General features: G+C 42.9%; 1 protein-coding gene across 5 annotated transcripts in view; it reads right to left on the bottom strand.

The window, feature by feature from the left end:
* Window positions 1–19,914, bottom strand: part of ASH1L (ASH1 like histone lysine methyltransferase) — a 98,394-nt gene that overhangs the window by 78,139 nt on the left and 341 nt on the right. For 4 of the 5 annotated variants that reach the window (XM_059718588.1, XM_059718587.1, XM_059718585.1 and 1 more), the window contains exon 2: window positions 4,821–5,341. In XM_059718588.1, coding sequence (XP_059574571.1) covers window positions 4,821–5,240 — 420 coding nt within the window. In that variant the 5' untranslated portion in view covers window positions 5,241–5,341. Of the gene's footprint in view, window positions 1–4,820; window positions 5,342–19,914 lie in introns of those variants that run through there. The other variant, XM_059718589.1, reaches the window with a different exon arrangement.

The raw sequence follows: 19,914 nt of genomic DNA, 5'->3' as shown, positions 1-19,914 counted from the left end.
TTATGCCTCATTTCAAGCCTGAATTTGCCTAGATTTGGCTCCCAAACACTAAATCTCTCATTACGCCTTTTTCTGCTACATTAAAGAACCATCTATTCTCATAAATTTCCTTCCTCTGTAGGTACCTTTAGACAATGATAAAGTCAACCTTTCAACCAATTATCAGAAAGCATCTGGCAGATGTAGATTTCCCCATCTCACTCTCTTGATTGGGATTAGTCCAGAAAAAGCAAACATAATTTCTCTTTCAGATACACTAAGGCTCCCTCTACATGTGCACATGTGCACGGCAGAAGGCATGACTGTGGGATCGCATATTAGATCCCACTGTACCTTATTGCCAGTGCAGGGGGACCCCAACCACAGGACTCAGAGTCAGCAGCTGTTGGGGCTGAGTCCCCTTACCTGCTGAGCCTTCTGCACCCCTACAGCTACGAGCCCTATCAGCTAAAACCCTGCTGTACAGGCAAATTAAAATGCAACAGCAACCAGCTATAAAGTTAATACATATTTTTGAGGTCTAACTTTATATCCGAATGGTGTTTTTTATGGTGCAACTGCTACTTTGCATGTGTAGCTGGTCTTAAGGTAACTGCACAGCTAACAAGTTAATTGTGCCATACCTGTTATGTGTAGAGGTAGCCTAAGAGGCACTCTAGTCTCAAAGGTAAAAAAAAAAAGAAGACATGGAAAGTTAAACTGAAATAAGGGTTTTGAACTGAATGAAAACAAACAGGCGATTCCTCTTTTGCTTCTTTTTAATTAATAAAATCTAAAAGAGTAGCAGTGGCTCTTTTTATATACAAAACCATATATAGCAGGGTTCAAAATCTGTACAGCCTGAAAAATTATATGATTTTTGAAGAATTTGATCAACAAGAAATTGATACACAATTATGAGGAAATGTAATTTTTAAAATCAGACTGCGTACAATTCTTGGGGGTCATTTGCTTAATTCAAGTTACCAGAATTTTGTAAAAAGATAATTTTGTTAAAAGATCTGGCATTCCTACAGCTTCAGCTAGAGCAGTAGTGCTCAACCTTTTTAGACTCAAGGCACACCTCATCAGATTCAGAGCATAGCTCCTTAGACTCAAGGCACACCCTTGGAAGAGATCAGCTCTTCATTTTCACTGGTTTTTTTGGCTACGGAAACCCAACATAGTCATCACTAAAGAAGAGGCCAAGAAGGTCGTGATCGTGGACGTAACCATCCCCTTCGAGAACCGGCACCAAACCTTCACTGACGCCCGGGCTTGCAAGTGGGAGAAGCATGCCCCGCTGGCCGACATCCTGAGGGGCCTTGGCTACGACGTGACGGTCAACGTGCTCATCGTGGGCATGCTCGGAGACTGGGACCCCAGCAACGAGAGCGTCCTGCGTGCCTGCTACGTCTCCCGCCACTATGCCAAACTGATGCGCTGCCTCATGGTGTCTGACACCATCTGCTGGTCCTGGGACATCTACGTGGAATACATCACGGGCAACTGCCAGTACTCCCAGCCCACCAGACGAACCGCCGCTGGACCGGACCCAGGGGGGACCGCCTGAACCCCCTCCTCTGCACCAGTTGGACCTTCACTTTGAGAGGGTTCTTCAGCAACGGATGATCCCGCTCCACCCGAAGAGGACCCCTGCGAGGAGACTCCATATGGGCTGAGACACTTTTCTTCGAACCACTTCTTCCACCATTGTGGACCATTGTAACGAGATTGCGTGTATCTATCTTCTTTCTCTCTCAGCGTCGTGAACCTCCTCCCTCCCCTTCCCCCCCACCAGGCTTAGTTGACTAACATTGCATCTCCTGTAACCTAGTTGCCTTCCCCTCCTCACACCTATCCCTCTAATGTTAGTCCCTTGCTCGGGCGATCTTTATTTCCCTACCGGCTTTGTCATCTTTTTTGGATTCACAATCGTAAACATCTACTAATAAAAGTCAATCTGTTCTTCTGTTGCAGAGAACTCAGGAAGCCAAAATGCCAAAAATGTTTTGACCTGCTGTGGTCTTTTTATCTGAAATCACTGGGTTTTTCTGGTGAATCGTGTTTGGATGTTTACACACCTAATAGCACTAATACTGCTCTAGTGTGGCACTGTAGATCCTTAGAAGGATCTCGCAGCACCCTGGTTAAGAATCACTGAATTAAGGTGCAAGAGTTATCTTCAATATCTCTGATAAAAAACTTTCAAACAACACAAAGAAAAATCTATAGCTGATATTCCTGATGTTACTAAAATAAAATAAACAGAATTCTTTTTTTAAAGAAAGCTTTCAGACCTTAAATCCATCACAGAAACACAACAAGCACATATTTCTCAAGGCTTTTGTTTCTGCTTGCCTACTAGTTCAGGAAAATAATACTGTCTCATAACAGAAAGGTCATCTTTGCAACCAGAAAGTTTAGGAATAAAACTTTTTTTTATATAAAAGTTTTAAATATATTTACATATGGGTAAAAAAAATGTTTAAACCTCTTAAGATATGTCTGCTTAAACTAAGTGGGGAATCTGTTCTCCATTATCAGCGTCCTGCCTGGTTCATTATCCTCACTTGTCTGTCCAATCCAATATTTGGACAGTAAGCTCTGTGTGTACTATGTACAGTAGACAGCAGAAAAACAGACCTTTGTCATTACATGATCAGTGAATCATCATTTCGCCACCTTTTGTATGTGGACTCTACAAACATTGCCAAACGTGTGTTTATGCAGGCAGTTGCGTTGGAAAAGTTGCAGGCTTGGGAAATGGAGTAGCCTTCCATTTTGGGAACCTCTGACATCCAGAGCCATATGGCAAGCAGAGAGACTCGCGCTAAAGGGGGAACTGACTGACAGGGGTAGGCATGGTATCCTCTAAGTGTCACAACCCAAAGTTGTGATTTTTTGTTTGTGTGCGCTTCGGCCCTGATAAATTATGTTCCCGCTAAATTGCAGCTTCCTTGCACGGTGGAGTTCTCTGCTGCAGAAGAGAACCCCGGTGCAACTGAGAATTTCCCGCCAATTTGTAGCTTTCTTTGCATGGTGCATTTCTTCTGCATCTCAGAAATGCACAGTGCAAAGGAGTTCCCGCCATTTGTATGAAGATTTGTGCCATGTTATTGGCCGATTCTACTACATGCAAACGTAGCGGCTAGCGATTGGCTTGCTAGCCGTATAAAGAGCTTGAATGGTTTCCGCCCAAGTTGGAGGACTCCACGAACACCAAGAGGAGGAATTAGAGAACTTACCAGGAGAAGGAGACTTCGCGCTGTGTGAAGATCTCTAAGCGCTGCGGATCCTTACGGACCCAATGCATTTCTTAAGAAGGCATCAGAGGTCTAAACAGCCTCTGGCCTCTCCCCATTGCCGAGCGCAATCCTAGAAATATCCCTTTCCTGTATACTAAAGATTTGAACCCACGGAGCTTTAACAACTCCGGGGCCAGAGAGCTGAACCGAACCCATGGAGCTTCGACAACTCCGTGGGAAAGAAATTACCGAACCCGCGGAGCCTTAACAACTCCGGGGCCAAAGAACTGAATTTGTCGTAGTCCTCCAACGAGGATTTAAGCGGAGCTGCACCTGGAAACTGTCCAGCCTACACCGCGACCATCTTGGGTGTAAGTAAATAATCTTTATATGATAATCTCCATGACTAATTCTAGCTTGCCCCCGGTCTCCTCCGGCCCCGCGTGCCCAGGCTGCTGGCCACAGCCCGCGTGCGCAAAGACGGGCTCGGCTCGCCCCCGGCCCGCACACTAAGGACAGCGACCTTTTTGTAGCGGTAAGCCAAGCTGACCTGGCTTAGGTGCAAGGCAGGTTAGTGTTAGGCCCTGGTCACTGCTATTTCTCCCGGATGTTTGGCAGCGGTGCAATGCAGGTAAATCCCGGCCAGCCAGCTGCAATATAATGCAAACAAAGCCCCCCACCACTTAGCTGTGGCACAGGGCAGCTGAAGCTCCCAAAGTCCACCAGCCTGCAGACCCAGGTTGTCAACCCTGTCTTAGGACAAACTGCCTGGGGGCTGCCATATCAAGTGAGGGCAGTTATAGAATAAATCCTGGGGAAGCACAAGGAGAGAGGTGGAGAGCTAGAAGGATTCAGGAATAAAGGAAGATGGGTTTTCAAGAACAGTTGGTTGGGAGCAGGGATTTTCAGCCTTAACTCAGTAAAGCACATTGGTAACTTTAAGCTTTGGCTTCCACAGGATTTAGACGCATGTTAAATACTTTGCTGAATCAAGGCCTTAGGTAGTAGACAGAGACAATGTAAAAGGGCATAGATGGGTAGCAAGGGAAATGGTTAGCAGCAAGGCATTAACACAACTATTAAGTAGCGGTATAAATCCATCTATGATAGTGATATTATAAATACATCATGTTAGTTCAAATAGAGGGAAGAGCAAACTTTCATGTAAGAGACTAAAAATCATTTTGATACTGTTCAAGTACTTTCCTCAGGTTATCCATTTAGGATGCAATACACTTTGTCAAAGTCAATTAAGAAGTGGAAGAACAAAATGAATTTTCTGCCAACGTTAACAGACAGTCCAGTTAAGTTATGAAGCCAGAATCTTCATTGTGGATGATAACATACAGAGCAGTCTAAATAGAGCATGATCTTGCAGTGAAGACAAAAAAAACTTTTAGATTTGTAAGCTAACTCAGACCATAAACTTATCAATGGATATGTACCATGAATTCTGGGAGAGACTGCTTTTTTTATTGTAACTGCACTTTAGAAGGCTGTGTTACATTTTCTGTAGGTATGTAATTTGGCCAACAATACATGCAACCTGTTTTAGAATAATGTGGAAATTAAAAAATGTTTCATACTACTCACTTGTTTTGAAGGACAGTGTTCATTCTTTTCATCTGTCATCTTCCCACTTTTTGGTGCCCTTCTGGGTTGCTTGATGGTGGTTTTTATGGCAGGCCGGCACACATAATTCTCAAGATTCTTTGGGGGTTTTTTAGTTCTCTTAGCTTGAAGACCAATTTTCAATTTTAAATTTCCCTCTGAAAAGTTTGTTTCCTTCACTGAAAATTGTTGCTGTTCATCAGTCAAGCCCTCATTCTTTCCAGCCTCACTGTTGGTCCCCTCTTGGTTCTTCTTTTCTTCTTCTTCTTCCCTAGTGCAACTTTCTAGCTCTGCTTCTCTTTTGCCTGCCACTGTGCCTGTATTTACTGCAGACGGGCTTTTCTCAGAAAACCCTTCGGAATCAGAACCCAAACCTAACATAGCAGTATTCAGAGGGTCCATCACAAGTGCGGTATATACCTTCAAGGAATTTTAGAGAAGATTTACACGGATAAGTTCCACAGGAAAATGTCTTCTACAATTTGCATCCAGCATTTTTTACACTGTAAGAAAGCAGGAAAAAGAATAAATTGCCTAATTAGGTGAAGAAAATAAACCTTGTTAAAACAAAAACATTTTATCTTAAATAACCAGAAAGAAAACTTAGCAAGTTTATTTCTAAACAGTAAGTTACAAACAACAAACGTAAGAATCATGCAGTTGTCATTCCAACACCGTGAGCCCTACCCTGATTCGTAAAAGAAACCTAGCAATTCTTTTTTTGTAAGGCCATACATCTTTAAGTACTGACTGATAAAATTAATCTCATTACTAATGTGAGAGCACTTCTAGATTGTCTGTCAGTTGCATTTACTTCCATGTTGTAACAGTGCAAAACAAGAAGCACACATTTATCCAAAAATGTCTCTAAACGTTTTCACCCTTTTTACTGCCCCCCCCAATTATATATTACTTTTAACTTGTTTCCAGTTTGAGGGAGCTCAAATCATTCATTTGAAAACCCCCCCAACTATAATTATAATTGGAGATAACCAGTTTCCTGCACTCTCCTCTACCTAAGTTTCAACAGAAATAGCTAATAAAACATCTCTACTCAGCAACCACAAATTCACTAAAGATCAATGCAGCCAGTACAGAGGCTGTGAAGTATCTACTCTGAAGTAGAGAGATCTCCAACTGTGTTCTACTATACTGTTATGGAACAATTATTTCCCAGTAGGGTCTAGTATATCTTTCTACTTATATATAGGGCCTGGTTTAAATCCTGATTTTGCATTTTTCATAAAAATCACAAAGTTTTAAGCAATTTTCATGAAAAATGCAATTTGCACATGTGACTGCCTAAGCCTCAGGGGGGCTGACCCCCTGAATTTCCTTTCAAATAGCCCCTCCACTTCCCAGTACCACCAAGATGGCACTGGGTAGGGGAGGGGCTGTTTGAGAGGAAGCTCAGGGGGGCTTAGCCCTGCCAAGGCTCAGGCAGACCTGCTGCTAGACACTTAGGTGAGGCACCCAGCGTGGGCAGGTTCCTCCCACCTGGCAGCCTACTCCTCGGGAGCCATGGGGGTGCCCAAGCTGCTGTGCAGCACCTAGTCCCTACCCCATTCTCCATGCTAGTGCGCAGCTTGCCCTCCACCTGCTGCCCACCGCCATGGTTCTGCCCGCCGCCACCTTTTGAGGGGTCCTGCTCTGCCGCTACCATTATCATCACCACTATCACTGCAGGGAGGAGGCAGGTGGAGAGACACGGCACCGGAGCTGCCTCTAACACCCACCCCCAGGCCTCCTGCTGCCTGGCGATGGGCACACTGCCAGGTGAGTCTTGGTAGAAAGACTCAATACAAGTTTGCAGTATGATGCAGCTGCACAAAAGGCAAATGTGGTCTTGGAATGCAGTAATAGAAGCATTAGGTGCAAGATGTGGGAAGTGACTGTGCCTCTCTACTCTGCACTGGTTGGGCTTCATCTGGAAGACTGTGTGCAGTTCTGGGATCCACACTGTAAAAGGGACATAGAGAAGCTAGAGAAGGTTCCAGAGGTGGCAACAAAGAGGATAAAGGGCTTGGAAAGCAAGTCATATGAGGAGAGGCTGAAGGTACTAGGCATATTCAAGAAAAGGTGCTTAAGAGTAGACTTGATAGCAATCTTCAAATACTTGAAGGGCTGCCGTAAGGAAAAGAGAAAACCCCCCTTTTTTTTTCTTGCTGCAGAGTGTAGGATGCAGACTAATGGCCTGAAGTTGCAGCAAAATAGGTTTAGATTGGATATCAGGAAAAACTTCTTCACTTTTAGAACAGTGAAGCATGGAATAGATACCTAGGGAAGTTGTAGATGTTCCATCACTGGCAGTGTTCCAGAAGAGGCTGGACAGCCATTAGTTGGGGATGATCTAGGCATTGCTATACCTACCTTCTAATGGGGGGACTTCCCATGCTCCTGGGCTGGTAGAACTGGGATGGAATTCCACCCCCACTCAACCCCCCTTGCTGTTACACATGTTAGAGGCACTGGGTGTCAGCTGCAGCCAAGGCTGGGGATTTTAATGGGTGTACCAATGCTCCTGTTGGGACTTAACCCTGGATGTTCCTGGCTAGAGAGTCTTGCCTCTCCACTCAGGTTAGACTGATTGGCATGTCTGGGGTCAGGAAGAAATTTTACCATGACCAAACTGGTACAGCCTGTGGTGGGTTTTGCCTTTCTCTGTAGCAGGGGGGCATGGCCCTCTTCCTGGGATTTACTGAGCATTTAAACTACCTCTGCAGGATCAGGATGTTTGCTGCCATGGTCCCCTTTATCTGTGGCAGGTTAGGATGTTATGTCTTGAGTTGCATCAGAGTTGACAGAGCAGTGTTACTAAGAGGTTAGATTGTGGATCAGTATAGGTTGGTTTGGATAGTGATGATCCTGCCTCAGGCAAGGAGTTGGACTAGATGACTTATTGAAATCTCTTCCGGCCATACTTCTCTATGATTCTATGGTTGGAATAAAATTGATGGCAGAATTAAAACATAGTGGTCCCTTATGCCACAGGTGATCAAAACCTGACTACATTCGTTGAGCATAAAGAGAGTAAAGTCCAATAAATGTGTACATATTTCAAAAAGCCCAATATTTATTATACAAAGCTAAAAATAATTATGAGCATAGAAGTAGAAAAAATATGAAAGATAATTAGTAAAAGTTTAAGAGTATTTTAGATTGAAAGAAAGTCAAAAACTAACAACTGAGAAAAAAGGCTTCACAGGTTAAAAATAAAAAACCATGGTTTAGAGAAGCGCAAGTAATTAAAGGAAAAAATATATAGGTAGCAAATGGAAAAGTGGGGAAGTGATAACAATTGATACAAACCATAACATGAGAACAGTGGAAATCTGGTAAGGGAAGCAAGAGGACACAAAGAAGTCTGCAGTTGGAAGGGTTAAAATAAACTTTACCAGGAACAAAAATAATCCTAACAATTGTATTGGTGAATTACTATTAACTGAAATGATAACAATATCAATAATAATACAGAAAAGGCAGAAGTACTAAAAGAATACTTCTGCCCTAAATCTAGGCAGTGGGAGAGAGGGGCACTGTATTTGTATCAAAAAGCTAGTAATAGTAGATAAGTGCAAAATGAATAACTCCAGAAAGCTTGCATCCCAGCTTTAAGAGAGCTGCAAGGGGGGGGAAGGGGGGGGGGCACCATAGAGTGTGAAAGCTGATTTTCCACGTCTTGGAATACTAGCAAAATCCCAGGGGAATTTTTATTTAAAAATAAAATTTAGCCAATCTGAAAAATATCTGGCAAAGTGCATCTGACCTACATAAATTCAGTTTGCATTAATATTTCCCTTGTCTTTCCTCATCTTTAAAGTTACTTACCCAAAATAATGTATCTTGTTATGGTGAAAACCTTGGGGCAGAGCCATCTTTTCACTGTACTGCACCTATCAAAATGGAATCTCGTATTCTAACTACTAAGTGCTACTATAATATAAATAACACATAGCAACTAGTAGCATATCAAACTCTTCACTAAACATGAATTAGCACACTGCATTTTCATATCACTGAAGTTTACCCAGAACTTAAGAGCACATTCAAATTTACCAGTGGATACAGTTTTAATAATTCTATTGCACTTCCCCCACAGCTGCTCCAAATACAATAAAAAAGAAATGCATCTGCCAACTGTCTTTCTGCATTGGGAAAAGGTATGACTGGCTGAATTGCTAGTTCAGTAGTCAAGCAAGTGACTGAGGCCATGAACAAATGCAATGTTTAAGCCATTTCAAAAGGCAAGCAGATGACGCACAGGACCTTTCGGAGGCCCTCTAGTGGTGAACTCTTTCTTGGACTAGTTTCCTCCTGTTGACACAAATATTTCTTCTTCAAAAAATAAACACTTTAAACTCTTTTAACTCCTTTGAACTGAGTTGCAAACTACAAACTTCTATAAAAGATGCAAGTCATATAGGAGCCTAAAACCAAGATGTGCACAATACCACACTGCTGTTCTTTCCAGGATGGGCTATTCTGAATTTGCAACTCTCCAATACTGAATGCAGTTCGCAGGTAAAATATCTATTGCAACACTCTCTCTCTATTATTTTACAACAAATCAATCTGAGCATCAACACCTCAACTGCAGTATGCACTCCTATACTGATAAAAAAAATGGATAAACCACAGACAATTTCAATGACCTAGGAAAATTCAGCCAGGACTATTAAATAGCATGCATATGCAACTTTTCCTACCAATTCAGTCCTGATATCCAGATGATACATTCCTGAAAGCTCTTGGCAGATGCTGTGGATAAGCTGCTAATGTAGGTGAGCTACCCACTGAAAGACTGACCCTATGGTATCTCAGATTTCAGCTCTTAAACTCTTTTCAATTTAAAGAGACAGGCAATAGACATAATAGATTATAGGAGTGCAAGGGAACATCCTGACCAGCTAGTATTGCAGCAGACTTTCCTGGATTATTGTTTAAAGTACAGGATAGCTTTTAGATAAGCTTCCAATTTCTGCATCTAGATTTCCAGCAATAGAGCTGGAAAAAAGTGCTTAAAAACTAACATTTTCCAATTTTTAAAAAAAATCTAAACTGTTTAGTGGGACCTTTAGTTCCCTGTTGCTGTCCAAGGATGGTTTCTATCTTCAGCTTGAGAAATGAAAAAATTACTTGACAGTTTGTTAATGTCCACAATTTAGAGTGCAGCGAGAGGTAGTCCATCCTGTTAGTCTTAAATCAGGCAGAAGGCAGAGCAGGGCTGCACCTTAGAGACTATTTAGATGCCACCCTGTCCTACCTTCTACCAACCTGAGAGGGAAACAGCCTTCTCAAAAACATGTGTGCATGTGCACATGCATGCATGTGTGTACTCACGTGCACATGCAGAGAAAGGAGGGTGGGGGAGGTTTGCAAAAAACAGGAACATAGGTCATGAACTGCATAAGCCTGGCCTATAAAAAGAAATCTTCTATGAAACACTGCAGTGGCCTAGACCAGATGGCAGACATAAAAGGTTTAATGGGTCATGAAAAAGGAAGGATAATGTGAAAAGAAAAGTAAGTCTCTGCTACTGATATGGCAGGAAGTCCTTAACACAAAACTTTCTGGAGCTTTATCACTAGGCCTGAGACTAAGTTAGAATATCTTATTCACTTTACAGATATCTCATACATATTTGGAAATCTGCTCTCCGAGGCCCATTTGCTGCAAATGTCTGCAGGAGAAAACAAAATTCTAAAGAGTGGTGTAAGTCTCGCTAACCAATGGGTCACTGCTGCCAACTGCCCAGATGGAGACCAGCATACAATTTCTTCACTGTACACTGACATATGGAAGATACATAACTTCAAGTAAAACATACAAGTCTTCAGTATGACAACCTATGAAAGCCTGTTTGGGCCATGGTAGACACAACCCATGACATATGTGAATCCAATCTCCAGTGGAATTATTGCTTTAAATACAAACACTATAAGACTTAATCTTACAAAGCAGCATTCTACATACATGTAATATTTGTATTGGGAGATGGAACAGTCTACAAAAAAAGTTTAAATATGTCTTTTTTCCCCCCAAATAGCACCCACAAGTGCAAGGTACTTTGCAAATGTGCCAGAAACAAGTCGTTGCCTCAATTTACATATTGAAAAGAATCTTACATACGTAAAAGGAAAGGTAGTACAGATGGAGAACTAATACAAGATATTGGTTTACACTTCCCTTTTCTTATTGCCTTTATAATTGCTCTCAATAGCTATTCAGAAGAAGTATTATTAAGAGAGAGGACCAGATGATTTTTTTCCCCTCATGCAAGTCTTTAATCAGCTAGACATCTAGAGTCCCAAGTCATTTTCCAAACATACCACCTTGATGCTGCCATTCTAAGAAAAGATCCTTATAATTATTATCAAGGAAGTGGAAAGCACCTTGTATTCCCTCCTCCCTCCCCCCTTCCACAGCAATGTTCCACATAGCCTATATAAAAGGTTCTCTCTCTCAGAAAATAGAAAATTTGCAAATCAATTAAAAAAATACTGAGAAGCACATTAGTAAGTGTGGGGCCACATTAAGTTACTGGCAGATTAAAGAACTCAGGAGGTCCTATGTGTGGGCCCAATGAAGTAGATAATACTGCAGTGTTAAAAGTAACCTACAAAGAAAAACTTGGTCAGAAACTAAGTGGTTTCATACAGCACGACTTTCAACTATAAAGAAAAGGAAGAAATCCTATGGACTGACATATAACACACACCTCTTTAGACCTCTGCTCATGCTAGTGTTTTTTCTCCTCTGCTCAGCTCCCCTAGCGAATACTACACAAAATACCTCCAACTCTTTCAGCCATTTTCTTACAAATGAAATTTACTGAACCCACCAGCTGGCAAAAGAATCACCTCTAAAGTGCTAACTAGCTACACTACACTGTAGATTAAGCTGAATGTGAAGCACGCTATGTGGAGATCAACTGGATGCATAGCATGGCAGCGCATAGGTTGTGGTTCAGTGGTAAAGTCCTTGTCTGCCATGTGGGGGACCCTGGACATGCATAAAACTACAGGCAGAGGCACTGGACTTAATGTCCGAAGGCTAGACAGTCTCAGTGGTCTAAAGGAGGGGATGGAAGGTCAGGGCAGCCTCCACTCCTCCATACTCCTGCCTAGGTGTACATGTCAATGGTCCTGATGACACCCCTCTTCCCCCCCCCATGATCCAGAAGGATCGACGGTTGCATACTACCACCCTCTGAATCCTGCTGCTGCATCTGGCTGCACATTTACTCACAACAGCAGGACTTCTAAAGGAAAGGCCAAATCAAGCTCACTCATGCTAATTTTGCAATGTAAAAGATCAGGACAACGTTTATGGTCAGATTTAAAGACTGAAAGGAAACTAGGTGAAAATCTGATTCTTCAATAACAAGAAATTGGTAACTATCCTAAGAGTTAGATTACAGATGGATGGCACTCATGAACATGTTCAGTACTATTTAATTTACTCATTAATTCTTCTCTGTCCAGATAACAAAAATGTTCATTTAGGCAAGATAATCTTTTGGAGTCTCCTCCTCTTTCACCTTCCCCTTTCGGTAACCAGCTAACTTCTGCCCAGAGTATGCTTTCACATTCACCTTACTCTACACCGCTCTAATTCATCGAAAATGCTTCTGCCAAGTAGATCATTTCCATAGCTTGATGTGATCATACCTCATCTCTTCGAGTAGTGACATCTCCTCTTCCCAGCCCCTTATAAAATTCAAGCTTCTTGCTGTTGCTCTCAAAGCCCTATGTAACCCTTCTCCTGCCTCTGAGACTTGTACCTTTGTGCTTTCTGCTTCATGAATAATGATAACCTTCTTATACCTCTTGGCTCACTTCATGATTAACACTTGCGTGCTTTCTTCTGTGCTGACCCTTATATGCAGGGCACTTTCCCTAAACCAGTCCACAGAAGCATTTATTTCAAATTGCTCCTTAAGATCAACCTTTATCATGACACCTATGAGAAGCCAGCTAACTGATGACAGCCACGATGAAGAGGCAACTGGACAAACAGCTATTTCTTTCAAAATTCCAACTTATGGAAACTAAACTCTGCTAATCATTCTATCATTCAAATTTGAATTTTTATAAATTCAGTTTTAATTACTGGATCTTATTCCGCCTTTGTGAGATTAAGCGCCACCTACCATCATGTTTTTTCCTATGTAGGTCCTTACAGACTATATTCAAGTTGCCTCTTTGCCACTGCTTTATCCATTTCATTTATTAGAGCTCCATTAGTCTCTCATTCTAGATTCAAATTGTTCTTGTAGCTTTTATTCTAAATACCTTCCAATTTTTAACAGTCATTTTAAAGTAAGGACACCAGGACTGGACACACTACCTAGTAATGGTCTCTGTAATAGTACATACAATAGTAATCTCTCTACTTTATGATCCCCTGTTTACACATCCAAGGATCAAGCTAACTGTTTTGCTCCAGCTATCCATTCAGACTTCTAAGTTTTTTTGTCACAGTTTTCTAGGAGATGGTGCCCTGAGCACAAAAGGGAGACCAGTTCCTAGAGGTATGATTTTTGCCTTTAGCTGTAATAAATAACATGGTGTTTAAATGCAACCATATATATTTTTTTTTAAAAGGTGTATATAGTTTCTGTAAATTTAAGGAATTTTTATTTATAAAATAAAAGCAAAAGGTAGCTTTATTTGAAGACCTTGAAGTCCACTTCCTTTGCAGCTGCCCTCTTATCCCCCTGATAAAACTGAAGTACATTGATGACATCTTCATTGTGTGGACACATGGGAATGAAGCTCTGCATAAATTCCCCTGAGGCTTTAACAACTTCCAGTAACTTCCAGTCCTCCATCAAACTGATTCTGGGATATTCCACTGAGCAAATTCATTTCTTAGACACCATGGTGAACATTTGCAATGGCCAGGTCACTACCACATTGCATCAGAAACCTACTAATCACAACATTTACCTTCACACCACCAGCTTTCATCCTAAGCACTCCACTGCATCCACTGTGTGCAGCCAAGCTCTGTGTTACAACTGTGTGTGCTTTAATTTCACCAATTGGGACACATACCTTAATGATCTGAAGCACAGATTCCTACATTTACAATACAATCCCAAAACCACAGCTACTAAAATTAACAAAGTCAGACGCAGACCCCACTCTGACCTGCTGCGATACCAACCTGAGACAAGGACAAGAGAATCCCTCAGGTTGTTATCTATGACCCCCAGCTTGAACATATAATTAATGACCTTTCACTAGGAAAATGGCAACTATCTCAATGTAGCCATGGAAAACAAGCCTGTCCTGGATTACAGACAGCTCCGCAACTTCAAACAGGTCTCTTTAGCAACAGGCAACCTAACTCCTGAGCTCTTACAGGGACACCAGATGCAAGATGTGACCCCCAATCAATGCAGACCACATAGCTGCACCAAATAACACACAGTATAACATCCAAGATTCATTCACCTGCACCGGTGACAACATCATATGTGCCATCACCTGTTACAGTGCCCCTTGGCACGTTTAAAGACTGAGGGGAACGCCTATCTGGCATCAAGCCCGAAAACACACAAACGTCCCGACATTCCACTGCTGACTTGAGAGTAGCTGTTCTCAAACAGCAAAACTTTAAAAGCCAACCTGAATGGGAAACTGCAGAAACACAATCATCCATGGACTGGATTGCATTAAGTACAATCTAACCGGGACCACAGGTGTTTATCCCTTTATCTGGATTAGCTTTTGTGATGCCTTTGACTGGATGGGTTTATTAAGTACTATTTACCTCCCACAGCACTGCCTCCCTTTCCCCCCACCACCTTCCCTTTCATATCACTCTATTTGATAGACTATTCTATGCATGTCCTTTGATTGCATCTGATGAAGTAAGCTCTGGCTCAAGAAAGCTTATATACCTCTGATTCAGTCTATAAGGTACATCTAGACACCGCCTTCTGCCATTATTTCAAGAAGAACCAGTTTACAGTATTAAGACAATGTTCCTTTAAACTGCATCTCAGTGGGATGTTCCATTAACTCCTGAATGCTTGAAGGAATCAGGTATTACTGTTGATTTTCTTGCCTCTTCTAATCTCTCTCAGCATTACAGCCTTCACCATCACTACTTTGATTTGGAAGCTACTGCATTTCTCTCTCATGAACCTCTCTACTCAGTTCTTTCAACTAGAGATAGAACACTATACAAAATGATTCTCCACTATATCAGCTATAAGAGGCACGATGAACCAGTTGAGATCACCAAGCCATTTGACATCCCAGTGTTATCTGGCTGTGCCAAAGACAGTGTGTGTAAAACAAGTAATTGCTACAAGAACAAAGTAATACTATAGTAGAGGTTAGATAGATTTATAGCAGATGAACAAAAAGTTAGTGTTGTGTTCTTAAAATCACAGAATTACACAGAAGTAGGGCTAGTAGTACAGTAGTATATTATACAGCATGGAATCTAGAATTATACAGAAGTGGGGCTGGAAGGGACCACCATAGGTCATCTAATCCAAACCCCTTCCTGATGCAGAATCATCCTTATCCAAACTATCCTATACCAATCCATTCTTTGCAAAACTACAGTCAACCCTGACACAAAACCCAAGATATAACATCCTAATCTGCCACAGGTAAAGCAGAGGGACCACAGAGACCAACATCCTGGTATTGCAAAGGTTGTTAAAATAAGCTTGAGAGATCCCAGGAAGAGGGTCGTGTCCCCCACACAGAAAGGCAAATTCTCCACAGCCCAGACCAATCTGACTATGAGGTAAAATTCCTTCCTGACCTCAAATATAGCAACTGGTCTGATCCTGAGCAGAGGGGCAAGGTGAACCCCTCCATGCTGCTCATGCCAGGACTGGGCCCTGGAGGGCCTGGTGTCACCCCTTCTCAGTTCTGGATTGGGCCCTGGGGTCCAGCACTGCCCTCTTCTGCCCCTACATGCCAGAATTGGGCGCCATGGGCCCCCACACTCCCACAGAGGGACTGGGACATGGGGGCCCAGCACTGCTAGCATCCAGCCCTGAGCACTGGGATTGGCCAGCATCCAAGGCCTGGAGCTCTCTATGGGCCTGGAAAGTTGGCAGCACTGCTCCCTCACCACCAAATTTCTAGACCTGTGCAGAGCCCCACAAGCCAGAGGACATGGTCCTGTGGGCCAGGGGTTGAGCACCCATGGTCTAAGATGATTTCTATACAGACATAAGAGTCCTACACGTGAAAGGTTCCAATTTCAGCAAGTGAAAACATAGTAAAAATGTCTTCCTTTTATACACAACTGAATGTATTCTGTTGTTCAGTATTACTATAATATGCAATGTTTAGAGAACTGTTGGCACTATGTGGCAAATCAAGTACAACTGAAATAAAAAATTAGAATAACTTTACATTTAAAAACTAAAAAGGTATTACCAGCAAGTGATACTTTAACATTTTAGAAAACCAAAAGGATTTAAAAATTAGCCTGTATAAAAACCCATAGAAACAAACCAGCCTACTCAATTTTCTATGCTAGCATCTACAACATTAACTCTTGGTTTTCACTCATCTCACAGATTGTTAGATTGTAAAAGAAATATATTTATAATAAGCGAAAACAGACTCTTTATTAGTTTTAAGGAAACAGGAGTGCCATCTGGCTAGCTGTAGCTGTCTTTGGGTTTATTTACTTTATAACAGAATATATACAACCTTGATTTAGAGAAAAAAATCTAAATTCCTCTGAAAGCAAGTTCATAAAGGACTTTTATCTCGCATCTCTGTGGCACGTAAATTAATAGGCAGCAATAGAAGAGGCTACATGTACACATCCAAAACTGTAGGAAGTACTTGTACAAATTTAGGCCTGTTCCATGTACTCACCTCAGTATTATTCAAGAACTTAACCTTCAGGTGTGAATGCATGCTTAAGACTAATGCAAAGTTGAAGGAGCAGGCACAGCCTTAGCATTAGCATTTCTTTGCAGCCAGGCACCATGCAAGCAGGTAACACGAAACCATCCCTGCTGCAAGAGCCTCATTCCCTTCACCTACACAAACCACAGGCCTAGATTTATGTGGAACATGTCTTAATCCTTCAAAAGAGAGCCATTTGCCCTATTCCATGTGCATTTAAAAAGATGTAGTATTTTCCTTGAATTGGACAGCATAGAGCAGTGGGGATCAACCTTCTTTGGCAGGTGTTCCACAAATTAGCCCTGCACCCTCCCAACTGCCACTCTGATCTGTTTTCTTTACCCAGCCTGCTGCTCAGCTTTCTGCTCCCTGCCCAAGCTGCTGCTCTGCTTCCTTTCCTGTGTGCCCCATCTGGTCTGATGCTCTGCCTTCTGCTCCATGCCTTGTCATTTTGCTGCCTGACCTTTCCTTAGTCAGCTATGTGCCACACACAGAAGCTGCCCATGCCACTTGTGGCACCCATGCCATAGGTTGGTCACCCTGGTTTAGTGAGAGTATCCTGTCAGTAAATAAAACATGCAATTATACAGTTCCAAAACTCTCTCAAAGAATGAAGATTTATTTGGAGGATGAATAAAGGGACATTTTCCAGTGGCTAGCAAGAGAGAATTCATTTTTCCCCACTGATTGTCCCCACTGGGATACAGAAAGAATGTCTTCTATTTTCCATAACTCAAGAGAATCTGAGGAGTCCCCCAACCTCATTAGATTTGGGCTCAACTGTTAAGGAGTCTACTGCAACCCCAACAACCACTTACTGCACAGACTACTGAAGTGCCTCCACTCTAAAAGAGTCCTTTCACCATGTCAAGGGGAGGCAAAGACCTGCTAGTCAAAACTGAACTACCAAACATATTAAGAAGTTTGTTTGCTTGCACACAACCCTGAACTTGCACAAAACCCTTATGGGATAAGTTGCCCGGGATTCTCCCCTCACCAGAGACAGATAAAAAACCAACACAAAAACTCTACTCTCTCTTTCTTCTAGTATCTGCTAATGAAAAACACCGGGAAACATGTTTCCCTCACTTAGTTTCCCTGTCCACCCCTGTTCAAACAGAACCCTGACCATCTTCAAACAGGCCCAATCCTAAAGACCCCCCAGGCACTTAAGTCAGCAGGTGCTGAGTGACTATATCTCTGCACATAAAGAACTTGTAGAGGAAAGCCAAGCCAAAGACATGAATTGTGCATTGAGTTCTGAGAGCAGTGATAATTGTAGTCATTTTTCTTTCCTTAGGAAGAGCTCATAGACTAGGTCTACCTCCCAAGCAAGTTATGTTAGTCAGCCCAAAATCTCTCTGATCATGCTTTTGCCCATCCCATTGAAGAACATGCCATAGCCTGATTCCAGGGGTCCCCTTTTCTGCACTTCAAATACAAGGCAAAGGGTCCATACATGTCTTCAGTGCTGGGCTGCCAGGGATTTTGTATTTTATGGCTTGTCTTACACGGGTCAGAGTTTCTCAAGCTGGGTACATGTGCTCCTTGATATCTGCACTGAACTTCAAGAGGGTACACAACAGGAAGGAAAAGGAAAGCAGACAGAGGGAAAGGAGAAATATACACATAAAGAAAGGAGCAAATAAAAAAAAAAATAATAATACTATGGTATCTTGTAGGTTGCTGGAGAGGTTACATTGCAGTTGCAATGACAGTGCAGTAAGGAATTTATTAATTTTTTTATTAACCGTGACACAGAGTCATGGGCTATGGCAGCATAACAAACTTAGAGGAATATGAAACTCAGCAATGGAGAATCATTGATCTGGATGGCAAAATGGCCTTTCAAATCTATGATGCTACCAATCTCCAAGCCTGGTGAAGTTCTCAGAAGGTCCTCTGCTTCTTCACCTAAAGCACAGGATGAACTGTTAGGGTTTCTCTGAACACAAACCAAAGCCATATGATGAGGCTACCTCCAAGCCCCAGAGAACTGCAAGATAGAAAGTGTCAGGCAAGCTCCTATATCTGTCCATAAAAAAAAAACCAAACAGGTCTGCTGAGGACCTACACACATGCTTGGCTTTTAGGGATTTCCCCTCTACAACCCCACAACAAACTGCCATGCTCAACAAAGGCTTGAACATCAAGCAGTCACCGAAGTCACTGAGGCACAGGCCGGGCTGAACATCTCACCACCGCGCACACTCCCACAAACACAAATGACACTGTCAAGAACCACCAACTCTTCACACATGCACCTCACTTCCACAAGTTCCCCATTATCACGCCTCATAGATAGGTATGTCAAGGACTCCTTCCCCTCTGCCACAGCCTCAGACTATAGACCTGACCCTTAACAATCCTCCGATCACCCAGAGGCCTCCAAGTCGAGGATGTCCTAATCCTGACATCTTGATTATAACGGCAACATTTCCCAAGCTGTGGTCAGAGCCCCTGGGAAAACCGGATAAATTAAAGGAGGAGAAAAGACCAATCGGTGTTTTGCCAGTGGGGAGACCAGCACGTTGCAGTACGCGTTCCTGTGGCCAGGTACACTTGCTTGAAAGCTGCCTGCCTTCCCCCTCTGCTCCCGAGAGGCTTGCACTCAGGATGGAGGCAACAGGCAGTCCCCCAATACCTCCCCTTGCTCTCATAACACTCAAGCTGAAAGTGAACATCTGACCTGCAGCCACCTGATGGTAACCCTCCCCCCAAGCATCCTGTCACTCTGCTAAGTGGAGAACAAGGTGAAATTGAACCCAGCGTGTTGTAAACGTTTTGGGTCTCGGCAAGAAGGCAGAGAAATACAGCATCCCCACGGGGGGAAAAAAAGTTAAGAACAATTGGGTCTGACTGCGGGACATGTACCCCGTCAGGCGCCGGGGGCTATGGGCGCTCCCTTACCACCACCAACTCCGACAGGCGGGGGGGGGATGCCACCGGCCTGCGTGCAACCCCCTGGGCAGAAACCCCGCGGCTTCCACCGCTTTCCTGCTTCCTGATCCACCCGCCCCATTGTCAGATCCCACCTCCCCTCCTTTGCCAGGGATCCTGTGCTCCCCAGCCCGGCTGTCAAGGATTTCCCAAATGCCTGCAAGGCAAAGGCCCAGCTGTCAGGGATCCCCCCTCGCAGGGACGCCCCCGGCCCAATCCCCAGGCGCGGGCCTGGC

The sequence above is a fragment of the Alligator mississippiensis genome, chromosome 15 (assembly GCF_030867095.1).
Source record: "Alligator mississippiensis isolate rAllMis1 chromosome 15, rAllMis1, whole genome shotgun sequence".
Lineage (NCBI taxonomy): Eukaryota > Metazoa > Chordata > Crocodylia > Alligatoridae > Alligator > Alligator mississippiensis.
This window is presented reverse-complemented; position numbering and strand designations above follow the sequence as displayed.